The following is a 15,641-nucleotide window of genomic DNA, read 5'->3' as shown; positions in this document are numbered from 1 at the left end:
TCCATGTCAGCCCTGCCCCGTTGTATTTGCTGTGTCCTGATTTACAGAGTCCTGGACATGTCCTTGTCTCCAGTTGTCTGTGTCCACTACCACTTAGTCCCCCCCCCCCCCTTTAGACTATATTATGTAAAGTGCATCACACAAGTGCAGATGAATAACTCCTGGTTTCTTTTAATTGCACGCAGTTCGGCCGAATGTCTCATCCCTAGGTGTCGCTAAGCAAAATGAAGGTAGGCATCAAAGAATATGCACCAACTATGTTTTTTTTACTAATCCATGTACCCCTTTTGCAGTAAGCTACAGATGACTCTTGGAAAGCTAAGAGTTTTCGTGGGATAGTGTCTTCCCCTTATCCAATCTTGGTTATTTTCCTGAGGCTTGAGTATTCATCGGGGAGTCTTGCAGTGCCGTGCATTCTCTTCTTAAACACTCGTTGTGTGCACTATACATTTGTACATACACACTGTTTTGTACTTAGGCGTATAGCTTCTGCAGATCTCAGCCCCATCTTAGTGCATCAGGAAGAAAAAGCATCTGAGTTTTCACGGTGTTTTTTTATGTAGATTGATGTTAGGCTCATCTCAACCTAATCCGTGGTGCAGATGTGATGTGCAGCCACCTCACCAACACTCGTCTCTGTGTTTCCATGACTGCAGCCAAGCGTATGTGTCAGAGGCTCATTTCATCCCCGTACAATGGCAGAAGCTGGGCCTATTATTAATTTTTTTCCCACTGTTTGTTTTATGACCCCAAAGGAATGGAGGGATTGATGTGTTCACTGCTAGCCAGTATCCTTACCCATGCTCCTGTGCACAAATGTATAGGGTGACAATGCTCGGCTGGCCTCCACCGAGGTGTACAGTAGTTTGTCAGGGGATAGTTTCTGTCTGGGGAAACACACACAGAGGCTTTTGAATTTAAAAAAGCACTTGTTAATGAAATGAAGCATACAAGAGAGACTTAAATATAGGGATTGTCCGCCCATCTAAGGCATGTGTGACAGATGCTGCTACATGCAGCCAACTTCACATGGCAATGTCACTCCTTATTTCCCAAAGCCATCATTCATCATTATTGCGTATGTTTCTTTATTTATTTTACTGTTACATTTATTATTATGCATGATGTTCAGTATTCTTAATTCTCTGACATTACATGTTTATTGTTTAATTGCAATATCATGTTTTTTTTTGTTTGTTTGTTTCTTCTTTTAATTTGTCTAGTAGCTCCTCAAGTTGCATTGTCTACTGCCCCTTCTGTCCACGTTGCAAACAGCAAGCGAGGTAGGAGCTCTGGAATTCACACCTTGCCCCCCACCCCCTCCCCCCAGATGACCTCCAAGCCTCCTGACTGTATGAACGTAATGTTTCTGTTTCACTGTAAGCCCCCCCTACACTTGCAGCGCTAACCCAATGCTAGAGTTCTCTGTGTCCGCATCTCCGGCTCAGTGCTGGACTGATGGATCTCACATTCAGGAATCGTTTGTCTATGGAATTGTTCTAAACACTTTAAAAGTCCCCTGGAATCATATCTTTTTCAGTGCAAATAAAGCGGGTGCTTGAGTCTACAACTATTTTCGGGGAACCTGTCTCCACGACACAAGACTCTGTTTCCCCATGAGTGCATGATTTATGACCCTAGCCTATTTCTGAACAGGCGAGATTATTTGTCTTCCGAGAGTATGCCTGTGAGAGTGAGACACCTAATGTAAAATATCTTGGCTTACACTCGGACAAGACTCTCTGCTTTAGGTGAAAGTTAGAGTGGACTAGACTTGCTGGTCCTTAATTTACAAGCCTTGTCGCGCGGACGGTGGAGAGAACTGACCTCAATTCAGATCCTTAATAACCACAATCCCTTGGAAGAAAGTGCCCACCTCTACCACCACCCACTCTCCTCTGGATCTGTTAGCGGGCTTTCTGTCCAAGCGGCTGCCAGCAAAGCTTAAGGGTCACATCTGTCTGTGCTGTGACACATGGTGTCAGTGGTCACTCAGCGTATCACACTGATCCTCACTCAGAAAGAGCTGAACTGGGCCTACCCCCTCCCATTCCACCCCCCCCCCCCCCCCCCCCTTTAGGCCAGGGCTGCAGTGGGTATCATAGACTGCAGCATGAGGTTTCGCAGTCCAACTACAACTCCATATATCTAATTTAGCGTGACATGACACTGCATAGAAGGCAATGACACACTCTCTCCCAGCTGCAACTCACCATAGGCTCACTTGTCTAATTGACTGCTTTCCGAAAGAGAACTTGGGTTGTAATACTAGACATTTAAAGACAACTTTCCAGCCACTTGTTCAACAAGTATTTGTTGGATAAGTGAAGGGGGTTTCTCGGATTAATAAATTCATCATGCATTTACCTCAAACCAGATCAATCGTGACAATCAAAAGATCAACTACACAACCTCACAACTCTCTAAAAGATCCATTACATCCATGGTTTGACCTGCATTACTCCGTGTGGTGTTCGTGATGTGACCATGTGTGTCTATGCCATCGTGTGGGAGCATTCCCCGCCTCATGTTGTGGTGTGTTTGAAGTGACGTGACTTCTTTGAGTACTACTAACGCCGTGCTTTTCTTTTATGTGATGTTTTTTTCTCTAACTCTGGCTGTGCCCCTGCCAGACTAACCATGAGTGACCGCTATGTCTCATCACTTCCCCAACATCTCCTGTTTTTCTTTATACCTTGCATGCCGTGGCGCCTCGCTCAATTCTTGCTAACCCCACCGCCGTAGCACTCGCAAAAAAAACAACAATTCCAACACTCCCTACCGCGTCTCTCTTTCTTTCTCTTTTTCCTTTTTCTCTCTTTCTTTGTTCTCCTTCCTTCACACTTACTCTCTTTTGCAAGACTGCGAATGCTTTGGCCACTCCAACCGATGCAGCTATATCGAGCTGCTAAACAACGTCATTTGCGTGAGCTGTAAGCACAACACTAGGGGCCAGCACTGCCAGCTATGCAAGCCGGGCTACTACCGCAATGCCTCGGCAGAACTGGACGATGAAAATGTGTGCATAGGTTAGTCCCCCCCCCCCACCTCCATCCTGGCCCCTTTCACTGCCACCCTGCTTTCACACAAACACTTTCCCTCTTCTCATCTCCTGTCTTTGATTGGTCACTATGTCATCTTTCACCAACCTCCACTTCACCATGCTCACAACCTTCAAGTCTTTCAGTGGTCTCAACATCTCCCTCTTTTGCTTCTTCTGCTTTTGCACACAATGATGTCGCTCATTACCCCTTCATTGTCAAAGGTGGAGACAACGATTCCGGATAACGCCTGTTGTCAAAATTACTTTTTGTCAATATCATAATAATATCTCCTCACGATCCGCTACCTGTTTGTACTGTGTGTGCGCTGAAAATAAATCTGGTGATAGTACACAGCCTAGGCTCTGTAATCTGGTATGTAAACAAAGGGGGCCCACCTTAGCTAGAAACATGCCCATTTACAAAGCCTAGGCTGTATATTGATACTGGATTTGTATTTTGCGCACACACATTACGGACAGGAAGCGGATCCTGAGGAAATACTCACTGATTTGGACAGAAAGGGATTTTTGACAACAAGCATTCTCCTGAATCACTGATTCCACCTTGAAATGAGTAGGAGTCACTCCCCTCAAGTATGAGTAGTTTGAATAACTGCAGATATCTGATAATACAGTATTCCAGTTAGCTTCTTCTATCCAATGGTCTAATGGGTTCTTTTTGATTGATGATGTATTTTACAGTAGGTTTTAAGCTGCTAGCTTACATCTGAGGGCCATGCTGTGAGTCAAGCATTGATCTAAAGCTAGATTGATTTAGCAGATAGGACAATTTTATGCTGTACATAAAAACTGTGATAACACTGTCAGACTGCTAATTGGTATTCAATTTAATATGATTTGTAAAAACAGGGCCACCCCTTAACAATTGTGATACAACCAAAGATGAAAATTCCATTTTTATTTGGTGATTCTGGTGTATTATCCATGAACTTAACGCAAGAATCGTACGCTGCATCATCTGTTTTTTTATTATGTGTAAAAAGACAAAAGTGTGGTTAATTGCATTTCACACAGTTCCTAAGGCACTAGTTTGGGTCCCTGTTGGATTCTATATAGCTGGAGTGTGAGTTCACAGCACTCAGTGGCAGGTGCATTTGTGAGTCCTGAGGGGCGAGTCTGACAAGCGACACACGCTCTGAGAGAAATGTCGCGGGAAGTCATACGGCGAGTCAGAAGTGCCACACAAGTGCATATGTCACATACATGAAATGGCCTCGGGAGTAGCAGCTGAAACCCTTCACGAGGCGCTAACAGTCACCGAGGCGTTACTTTGTGGCAAACTTGTCGTCACCTGGCCCCTCACTTACTGCCCCCCACCCCTGTTTGTCACTTCACCCTGCTCCTCTTGCCTGACCCCAATGCCGGACGTCACTCGGGTGCAGCCTTGTGCAGCCAACACAGTCACAGAAGGTGCAATGTGATGGTCGGGGACTGTCATAATAGGTGTCACTTTAACTCCAGAGTGCTCCATAGTCGATTTTTGGAAAGCTTCAAGGTCAGTTGAGCCCCAATAGGTTGTTGTTGTTTTTCTTCTAGAGGCTTTTTGGAAGGGTGTTTCAAATCTAAGTGTGGCTAACGACCATGCTCTTCTGTTAACGATAAAGGGGCATTTGAAAATGTTGCCAAAGACACAAGGAAGAAGATAAGATTAAGAAGGATAACATTTAAGTTTTAAGAGAATTAAAGAACATATTACTACAATGCCCATTTCAATGAACTGTACTCTCGCTCCTTTAAATCCTGCACATTCACTCGTTATCTTTGTGACATGCCATTATCCATCGGATACCTGCTGATCCCATTTCCTGTCTCCTCTTTCCACCTTTTTATATTTCTACCTGTACGAATGAATCAGATATTAGAAAAAGCATGTGCAGATTAGCCCACTTTGTTCATCTCAAGTCATCAAAGCTACTGACAATGCTTTGCATATTTGCTCATTGCACATTGTATACCTATAATGGAAAAGTCTAAGACTAATAACGAATACGCTGTTATGAATACAAATGCATCTTTAATCAACTTCATTCTTTCCTCATTCTGTCTCCATTGCAGTTGAAATGGTAGCATTTTTTCTCTATGAGTCTTTAAATCTATTCACATGTTAAAAAACAATGAAGCACCTTGTTGTAATAGTTGAGCTTGTGATTTAGCTCTAGGAATGAGGTCCACATTGTGGAAAGTCCTACATTAGACCTGTTGACGGGAAAGTCAAAGCACCAACCCTGTTTCCAGCCTCTGTGTGTATGTGTGTGTCTTGTTTTTCCAGAGTGTAATTGTAATCCCTTTGGCTCAGTCAGTGATCGCTGTAATGGCACAGGATTTTGTATATGTAAGGAGGGCACTGCAGGGCCTAAGTGTCAGGAGTGTCTACCCGGCTATTTGTGGGACGATGGCTGCAAATGTAAGTAGAACCACAAACCCACCACCATGCAGCTTCGATTGTTCTTCCCCTCCTCTATGTTTCTCTCTGATTCCCCTTTTCTCTCTGTGTGGTTCCTGAGCTTTGTCTGGAAGAATGTGTTGCCCATGCGCAGGGACCGCCCTGCTGCCTTGACAAATACAGACCTAACCCATAACACCAGCTAATCCAATACACTGACTTAAGTCATTTGGTTCTCTAACTGAACCTGCATTTCACACTTGCTGCGTTAACAATGTGATATGACTAGGTGCCCCTGGATGGCTCAAATAGAGAAAGTAGCGATGGCATGGCAGGACGCATGCTGCTCAGTAACTCAGTTATCTAGCTGTGTCGCACGCCAACAAAACAACAGCTGAGTCAATATTGACTGCTTGACAGGCTGCCTGTGATCTGTTTGAGTAGCCATCAACCCCCTTGCCAGTCCACAACAGGACAATGTCATCCAACACTAACATTATTTCTGTTGCTGAAAGACAATTTATTTCCGTCTACCGTTTATATTTCCCCCCGGTCATTTTGCAATGCATGCCCTGTGTAATGATTTTTTTTTTCAAATGTCAACAATTTTTCATTTTTTTCATAGGCTATATTTTTTTGTCAGTCAAACTTCAGTGACAAACACACAGGCAGTAGCCATAATAAAGAACACCCGTCATGATGAGGGATTTCAACTCTTTGACAGTTAAAGAAAGTACTCAGACACAAAACCACCACTGCAAACAAATGATTTGGACTCTTTGGAGCTCTTTATAAAAAGTCACATGATTCATCGTCAGACCAGCTAATAGTTGCTGTTAGCTGGCATTAGCGCACCATTTTCAGTGCATTGCCTTATACCTGCAAACGTTTTTGTATTCTGTATATGTTGTGCAATAAAACTCAGTACAAAGATTTTTCTTTGTTAAAACAGAACTGAACATTGATCTGATGCTGGAGCCAGCTTTACTGTTATTAGTACACTTCTTAAAATAAATACTAACACTAACAATACCCTTAATAATGACTGTTATGCAAATACATGAACCGTGAAGTGAACCCTGGGAAATACACCGGAAAATGAAAGTGAATATGCTCAGTGTTCAGTTTATATAATCATCTGCTTTATTAAATGCTTAGAACACTGATGTGGCGTAATATGCAATCTGCACAGTAAACACATTTCAAACATCTAATACCAAAATACATCTGTAATCAATATAAGGGATGCCGCCTGGAAGTCGGTGATTTGAATCATCAGTCAGAACCCCTGCAGTGACTGTAGATTCTTCAAGTCAAGCAAAGGTTTTTGTTCTATTTTGGTCAGTCAGTTTGCATAAAACAGGATAAAAGCAAAACACTGGAATAATCATGCCATGCCAGTGGGTGGTGATAATGTGAAACATAACACACCAACAAGAAGAACATTGTGAGCATGCACATTGAGCATCTTCTTGAGCTTGTGGCAAAACGAAACTGTCACTGACAAAAAAACTAATGGAGATTCATATGTTTGTGCGTAATATATAATGATTCTGATCCAAAACTCCAATGCACTTTCTGATTGCCACATAGTATTGCAAATAGTCAAATGTCTGTGTTGCAAAATTCAGAGTCGGGGACAGCCCTATTTAATATAATATTGATATATGGACCTAAATTGGTCAATTCCATTGCTGTCCACAATGGATCACAATGCACTGTAGCACAACTGTGCTGTGCTTTCATTATTAGGGGGCCAAGCCCGAGCAGGAGCTGGGACCGCGTTTTGCAGAGCAACGCGGTTCCCAAGCCCTGCTGGGCAGGGAACCCTATTGTTTTTGTAACAATTATTATTTGTAGTAAGGCTTGGCCCCCTAATAACTGCTTGCAGTTCTAGTTTATTTAATTTTTAATTTTATTTAATCTTTATTTAACCAGGCACAATTACTTAAGGTCAAATGACCTCTTTTTCGAGCAAGGCCCATTACAGGGGCTGTTGTAAAAGTATAGTAAGGAAGTGTGACGGAAAAGAGTACATGAAAACACTTTGTCTTTGACTGTCAATGTTTTTTGCAGCATCTAAAAATGTCTTTGCATTGTCCTTGAATATAAATTGCAGTTCAGCTTGACACTAACAAGAGACAAACACTTGAGAATTTGAAGTGCTTTAAAGTCAGCTGTGAGCTTATGATTTGAATTCAGTGTAAAATGAATAATCAGTTCATTTGAGTTGTTCCTGACGCAGATGAATATTCATTAACATGCACTGTTTTTGACTAATACATTCAGCGTGTTGCTTGTGAATAAACACTGTCAACAATCACATCTGTCTCTTCACAAAAGGTAGGAAAGAGGGCATAGTTTGTTAAGGCTCACATCCCACGTCATCCAGTAATGTACGCATAATGCAAACGCTAAGGCACTACTGGGTGAAATACTGCAAATGCTTTGACAGCAGTCATTAAATGTTTACAAGTAACAAGCAAGTGCAGATGGAAAGTCACATGCAGCTTGACAAGCACATAATGGATCAGGAGTCTTCTTTTTGTAGCTATGGAGCAGTGAATATAAAAACAAGGAAATATTTTACTCTCCTGCAATCCGATTCAAATAATAAAGCAATCCTTCAACCCTTGAACATTTTCACACTCTAATATACAACTCTTATTTCAACTTTAACTGACATATTTAGTTACAATAACAACTTTCATTAAATTAGAAAGGATTCTCTACCTACATTCCCTTTACATTTAGCTTTATTTCTGATAGCAGGCTTTACTACGTTACCAACAATTCCTTTCAGGTCAACCAAATAAATGTGTTCTCTGTCCTGTAATTGTGAAAGAGTGGGTAAGAACGATATCAGACAAGGACATTTTTTTATATTTGATTCTGTTTAGGAGTGCACTACATTTTACACTGTAGACGATCACTGACCTGACTGCACTGCATTCTGGTCTATTGAGGCTATGGTGGGGAAATTAGTTTTCTGCCTATCCTATCGATTACTTCATGTATCCTTAACATTTTACTACCTGAAAACAAATCCCCCACTGCTCTGCAACAACTTAAATATGACAACAACTGGTTAAAATATACACAACTGTTCCAAGGTGAATTCATTGACTGCATAAGATGTTTTTTAAATGAAAAGCTGAAAATGGGAAATACCAGAAATGATGCCCACCCAAGGAACTACTTAATGCTGAGTAATTCCGCCACTGAAATAGTTTGGAACTTTTCAATCTTGACCTTACCTAGCTGCTGCAGTATTTATGTGCATGGACAAGACTATCAGCATGCAGACCGAAGAATGCAATTAAAACTCAAATCTCTTGTCAAACACCTTACAGTCCCAGACAGACACAGCTAGTTCATCTGTCCCCCCCTCTCCAAATATTATCACTCATATCAAAAGCAAACGCTACAAAGCTTGTCACTTAAAGCCGGTGCTGGCTCTGTTTACATGGGGAGGAATGGTTAATGTGAGGGATTGAAGAGAGACCAAGGTGCAGAGCTCTCACAATAATGCATCCTATACCTATACTGAGTTTTCAGTCTTTCAGCACAATTCTTCAGTCGCCTTAGTCACACTATTACAGTTGTTCTAGACTACACTAACTCTTCCCCTGAAACAAGGACCAAACTTATATCACAGGGGTCAATCACTTCATAACTCATAATCCATAGCTCTTACATTACAGTATATACTGTATGCCCTCAGCTGTTCCGCATTCACAGCATTGCATTGCCTTTCAATATCTTGAATCTGACCCTGCCATATATCTTTAACAACGTTGTCACTGATGTTCTTTTGAAAAATCAATATCTCTGTTTCATTTTGGACATTAGCGTTGCCTAATTGGCATCCAATGAAGTGCTTTTGCCTGCAGGTATCTTCCAGCGATGACCTGAACCTTCCTTTGAAGCCAGCTGAACTTGCTATGCAGTGTTGAGCATCACACAGAATGAATTTTTAAAGCAGTGGTTCACCTTAAAATGAAAATGCACCCTCTGTATCTAGATATAACATAACACACGAAGCTAGCAACATTTTGATGAACGGATGACCCATGCCGATCCCAATTATTGCTTTGTCTTCCCATTTTGCACAATTCACATGTTGCTGTATTAGGACTCAGCCTACTTTCTGGAGCACAGTGAATTGAACCTGTTCTAAATCGGGGCTAAATGCAACCCACGGAGGAGTGTATCCATGCTGCTGAAGATAGCTATTAGCAGTCAGCCATCCCACATAGCTATTGTTAGCCAACATTTATTTCTCGAACTGAATTCATATTTACTGACATGCACTTGTTTGTTGACTTTCACCTCACGCTAGCAATAGGCAAATGCAGCTAGTCAAGGCTGCTGCTAAAAGGTGTTTTTAGCTATACAGTAAAGCTTATGAAATTGAACAGACTTGATTCGTAGATAAATAAGACATAATCCCAATGATGTTCCATACTACTTTTTTACCCAACACTATGGACCAGTGTCATTGCTGAAAGCAAATCGTCAACCTATGGTAGACTTTAATAAGGCCAGGGTTGTATTGTATGGGTATTTTTCTGTTCTTGTTTGGTCACATTTTGATATGCAGTCAATTTAAAGCTACCATCTTTCCCATCACTAATGCTCCAGCCTGTTGCACATGGTTGACCTTCCTTGGTAGAGGCGTACAAATACAATGGGTGTCTGGCACATCGTTTATGTATTTTGATGACACATTGAGAGCACAGAAAGACTACAAACCACATTGATTTTCCTTCAACATGTAAGGATGTTATCTTGAAAGCAAGGCAGTGTAAGATGGACAAGATGAAAGGTCATTGTCTAATTAAAGGATTCTCTCCCGGTGTACTGATCATATCTAGGCTTCTTGGGGGGTGGGGGGGGGGCACATGATTCCTTAATGAATACACTTGTTTGCTCTTCCCTGTCATCTTTTTTTCATCTGCGCCATCTTGAGGAGAAAACACAAGTGAACAAAGGCTTTCCTAAGGAAGAAACCATTTTTTTGGTATCAGTGTTTGTAGTTTGTTTTATCGTCTCATTACTAAAAGTTCCTTCTGTGTGGCTGAATTGGTCATGTCATTGATATGTCTGTTCCAGAAAAAAGGGACACAGAGAGTTCAGATGTCTTATTTGGATCAAGTTGTGCATGGTAATTGGTGAGCTGTGGCCTGAAGCAAAACCTACTCAGCCAAACAGCGGTTCCCTTTTTCTCCAACAAAACAAGACGTGGCACAAATAGGATTCGCAGAGTCAATGTTCCTTAACAAGCCTCTCGTCAAAGTCCTATTTGCCTATTCCTGGGTGACGGCATGCATCCAATCGTGAATCTTAGGAAAGAGGCCTGATATTTGTTATTGCGATATTTATGTCCCATAGAGTCCGTAGATTGCTCACCGCATTGTTTTCCACTCCTATAAAGGAGTGGAATGGGCAGAAGTGGCCCCCGTGTTTATCACTGTGCATTTGTCTCTGTTGGTTTATTAGTTTGTGCGGCGCTGCTTTGTTTGCCTCCAGCTTGCTTGACAGCTTGCCTCCACTGGGAATAGAGTGGCCTCGGCGTCCCAGCTCTAAATATATAACCATTTTTCAAATTCTACACATGGTGGCTTTTCGACATGTGTGATTTTAGCTACACATTATACCAACATTACTGTCTTGATGAATTCACATTTTGTCTAATTGAATCATGATGCATGCACTGCAGAGTTATCTTAAAATGTTATTTCCACATATGTATCAGAAATGATTTATCTTGCATAATAAAATGTTGTAGAAATATTGTCTACATTTTTGGAAATATGTTTTGTTGGTTTCTTGTAGGGAGTAAAATGAGACTACTGATACCACTCTTTAATCTGCACAGTAAATATTAAGCTTAATTATTGTATGAATATTCATATCGGTGTTTTAACAGCACAGGTTGCAGGTACAGGTATTTAATGTGCAGGTGTGAGAGGAGTATTCATAGTTTACCAAAATGTACTCCCATAACAGTATAATTTTTAATCAAAATTGCAATATATTGAATTAGAGTACGAGATAATTCCTTGTTTCCCCCCAAGGATCAGCTAAGTAAAACCTTTGAAATTACCTTGTGTCTGAAATGTGTTATATTATTAAACTAGTTTACTTTGCCTTACCTAAGATCTTAATGGGGCCACTGTGGCGATAATGACATTGTTATTTTTTTTTAAATGCACTTGATTTGTTTACTATTGTTAAATGCTTTTGATGCATCACAGTACACTTGAAGTAAAGTGTCACCCAAATATGTGTGTTGCACTTGTGAATCTCACCCTCTCTGTCCTATCTTTTTTTTTGCATTGCTCCCAAACGCAGCCCGGGTGTGTGACAACGACCTCCTGCGCTGCCAATATGGCGGTGTGTGCGTCAACAACCTCCGCTGCAACTGTCCCGCTGCCTACACAGGCCTGCTGTGTGAGAAGCCCCGCTGTGAGTCGGAGCTGGGGGGCTGCAGGGGCCCCGACTCAGGCCAGCCCTCCCTGACACCTCCGTCCGGTCATGGCCTACTAATGCTGCTGCTGCTGCTGCTGCTGGGCTCGGCACTACTGAGAGAGGCCTCCTGCCGGCCACCCCTGCTCTAAAAGAGACCTGCTGTGACAGAGTGCCGCCTCCACCTTAAAACCTTCCCATCCCCCACTTCCAAATAATCAACAACCCATTAAAACAAGAACAATCATGAGCTTTTCTGGACTGTACTGTACTGTACTGTACTGAGCTTGTCCGCCGCCCGCCAGACTCAATGGACACTCGCGCTGACAAGAAAAAGGGAATGTGCAAGACTGATGAGTGCAAAAACTTTTTCATTTAATTTCAAAGAATATATAGAAATTTAAAAAAAAAATACTAAAAATGCCAGATATTATTTAATAAAAAAAAGAGTAAAGTGAAGAGCGTTTGCCTAATAAGAGTAAAATAAGCAAAGAGCAGTGACCCCCTCCCGCCCCCCCCATCTTCTAAGCCATACCAGGTAGGCTACTTGAGCTCCTTCCAGTTTAAGAAGGGATAACTGAAGATGACAGACTCATTCACTTTCTCTCTTATTGCCACGGCAACAACAGCTGCTCTCGCACAAGCAGAAAGAAGCTGCTATACTGTGCTTCTGCGAGTAAATTTTGGCTAGACTGAACTGACACACAGAGAAAGAAATCTTAAATAAACCGTCCCCGCCAAACGACCGGCCCCCGAGACGTAATCCGCTCTCCTTCAACGCAACGTGAAGACTAAGAGGAAGAGGAGAAAAACACAGGAAGCATTCTTTGCTGTCAGTGCATTGTGGATGGAAGGAAACCTGTCCGGACTGCCACTTTGTGACATGGAAACTTTGCCCACGTCGACCTGTCTCTAGCTTTCTGTCTCATCCATCCCCCCACCACCCCTTTCACCTTCCAAACCCCATATCCCTCCCCCCATCCCCACACACCCTCGCCATGCTGCCACTGGCCTGTGCTTTTTGTGAACTGTTACTCTGTAAACCCTTGTTGGTTGGAAAGATTATTTTGTCCGATGTTGGTGATGCACATGTGTAAGCTCCCTTTCCTTCCCCCTTCTTTCCTCTCTCATGAAAAGATACTCCAATAAAGCTGTCTGATCCTTTTTCTATCTCAGAGCCACCACCTCCCCTCCGTATACGATCATGGTCAGAGGATAGTTTTCACCCGAGCAGACGAGAAGTGCATAGAAACAACATTTGTGTAATTGCAAGTTATTTTCTGGACAAAAACAAAAAGTCATGTAGTCCTTTTGTATCCTTGCCGAACTGTGATTGAAAAAAAGGGCAACCTTTGATGTATCTATTTAAAATCCGAATGCGGAAGTAATGGTTTATGGTTTTTTTTTCCTCATTTGATTTCCTTTTTTCTTTTCTATCCCTTTTTTTTAATTGTGCAGTTGATTTTCCTTTGTATTGGCAACGTGCTGGCATCAAAGAATATCAGTTTACATATACAGTATTAATAAAGTGTAATAAAATTCCACCAAAGGACATTATAAATGTTTTGTTCTTGCTTTAACACTTGATAATTTAAGTGAATAAAAGTTCTAAAATGAAACTGTGTAGGTCATTTGTTTATTACAGGTAGGTACTGAGATATGACCTTTAGAGTTTTTTGTGACTTTTTTGACACTAATGTATAAGACTACTGGAAGTATGGATGTCCTGTTTGTGTTATATTTATTTATAAATGTTTTGCTCCTTATACTTTGAATATTGAGTCGCTGCCAAATCCAATACAATTAGGGGAGAGTGGCCTAAGTTGTGCAACTTTTCACTCAAAGTGACTTTAAAGTAAGGCCTTGACAGTAAAGTCTCCAACTCAAATATGTACATATATTTCAGGGTGTTGTGCATCCCTGGCAATAAAAACTTTGGATCTGGAATAAACTGTTGAAGAAATATAGCTTTCGGAAAAAAAGTTGTCTTGATGCAAGTTGTGCGGTTGGAGAGAATACCATGGGGTGAATTGTGCCATTGCTATATATCTCATAAACTGTAATGCAAGACAAATCCATTAGACAATTACTTATTTAAGGTTTATTTAAAGTAAATAGTTGACAAAGATTGAAGGACAATTTTCTTAAACAAGGCCTAGCAGATCTAATGGTTTTACCTGCAAAGCTCACAATGACAAAGTCACCATCATCATCTTTCTGGCCATCTGAACTCTCATCAGTGGTGTTGTTAAGTGGAATTGAGATGTCACTCTCTTCTGAGCTACAGTAGACAATCACTTTCTTTTGGTGACCAGCGTATACAGCCATGCCACTGGCACAACTCTCAGAAATGTACTTTGCACTAGTTTCTCCGTGCTTGTGGAACCAACTGCCACCTGACAAATGTGATTCCCATACATTTCTGCCTTTAAATCAAGGCTCAAAACCCATATGTACACCCTGGTGTTTCCTCCCCATTAACTATCTTACCTCTGCACTACTATCTGTGTTTATGTGGATGTATGGGCTTTACGTCTTTTATTTTGGTTATTGTTATTTTACCTTCATTGTTTACCTACTGAATGCACTATGTACAGCACTTTGGACAGTGCAAACTGTCATACATGTGCTTTTATAAATACATTTTACTTACTTACTTACTTATAACTCACCCAGGCCCTTAGGCACAAATCACCCCATCCCCAGACATATGGATAATAAGCATGATGCAGCAGTTTAGGGCTGACATCGTGCTAACTGTAGAGACTCAAAATGTAGCATACCAAAGCACTAAAACATGTGTCAAATGTTTTCAAACTTGTCTATAATTGTTCAGACACAATAATCAAAAAACCTTGATCATGGAAATTTTACTTTGAAAGGCAAAACACAGTTTTTTGAGCTTAAATGTGCTTATATCTTATTCCTTGTGTCTCCCTTCTTTACAGGATGAGTCAAATGGATGGCTCTTCTTAAATGTGTGGTCACATTTCCAATTTCTTCCACGGTTTTCTAGAAACAAGGGATGGAACAACTTCCAAAATGCACAACTTAGGCCACTCTCCCCTATGTGTTTTCTTGTAATTTATTAATCTGAGTGTCAATCACTTCTAAATATATTCCAGAGAATTTACACAACTCCTCTAGAGAAATGCTTAGTTTGGTACCATTGACTGTACAGTGAAATAAGAGACAGTGTTCATTTGGTGCATTTCCAATTCCTGAAAAGTATTAAAGTGATCAAGTAAATAAGGGAGAAATTGTCGGCGCACAGCTGAAAATAAATTGAAAAATTCCTAATACATTCCACTGTACTTGGGTTTTGAAGTTGCTTCTCACAGATGTTCCCATTTCCGCTATCATTTGTAGGTAATGGCAATCTTTTCCAGCAAAAGAAGTACAAAATGCATTACCTTAAAACTGACAAACACAATACAGGGATTTAATTGAATTAACTCATCTTTTGTCATTCACTTAATGTAAATAATTTGTATTACGTGGTAATTTAAAGTAAGTTCAACTTTAAATATGAAGTCAAGGGGCAACTTCATGTAATATCTTTAACAATTTTAAGTTTCCGTAGCAGCCACAGCTTTAGTTTATTTGTGTAAAAGAGAACAGCCTTTTCAAACCGAGAAAATTCATATGGAAGACTTAACTGAAACGTTTGTTAGTGCGACTTACGGTTGTTGATTCAACGTATTCAAGTTCACTGAATTTGTT

The 15,641-nt window shown here is 41.0% G+C and overlaps 1 protein-coding gene across 1 annotated transcript in view; it reads left to right on the top strand.

Annotated features, from left to right (window-relative positions):
• The window catches only part of ntng1a (netrin g1a), a gene marked incomplete at both ends in the record, with an annotated part of 78,682 nt that extends 66,612 nt beyond the window's left edge, over positions 1-12,070 (top strand). The window contains 3 exons of the mRNA XM_080050184.1: positions 2,862-3,029; positions 5,334-5,468; positions 11,805-12,070. Of these exons, the coding sequence (XP_079906310.1) occupies positions 2,862-3,029; positions 5,334-5,468; positions 11,805-12,070 (569 nt within the window). The remainder of the gene's footprint in view (positions 1-2,861; positions 3,030-5,333; positions 5,469-11,804) is intronic.
• Between the last annotated feature and the right edge of the window lie 3,571 nt (positions 12,071-15,641).

The sequence above is a fragment of the Ammodytes marinus genome, assembly GCF_949987685.1.
Source record: "Ammodytes marinus genome assembly, chromosome: 21".
Lineage (NCBI taxonomy): Eukaryota > Metazoa > Chordata > Actinopteri > Uranoscopiformes > Ammodytidae > Ammodytes > Ammodytes marinus.
Note: the sequence above shows the minus strand (reverse complement) of the source record. Positions and strands in the feature narration are given on the sequence as shown.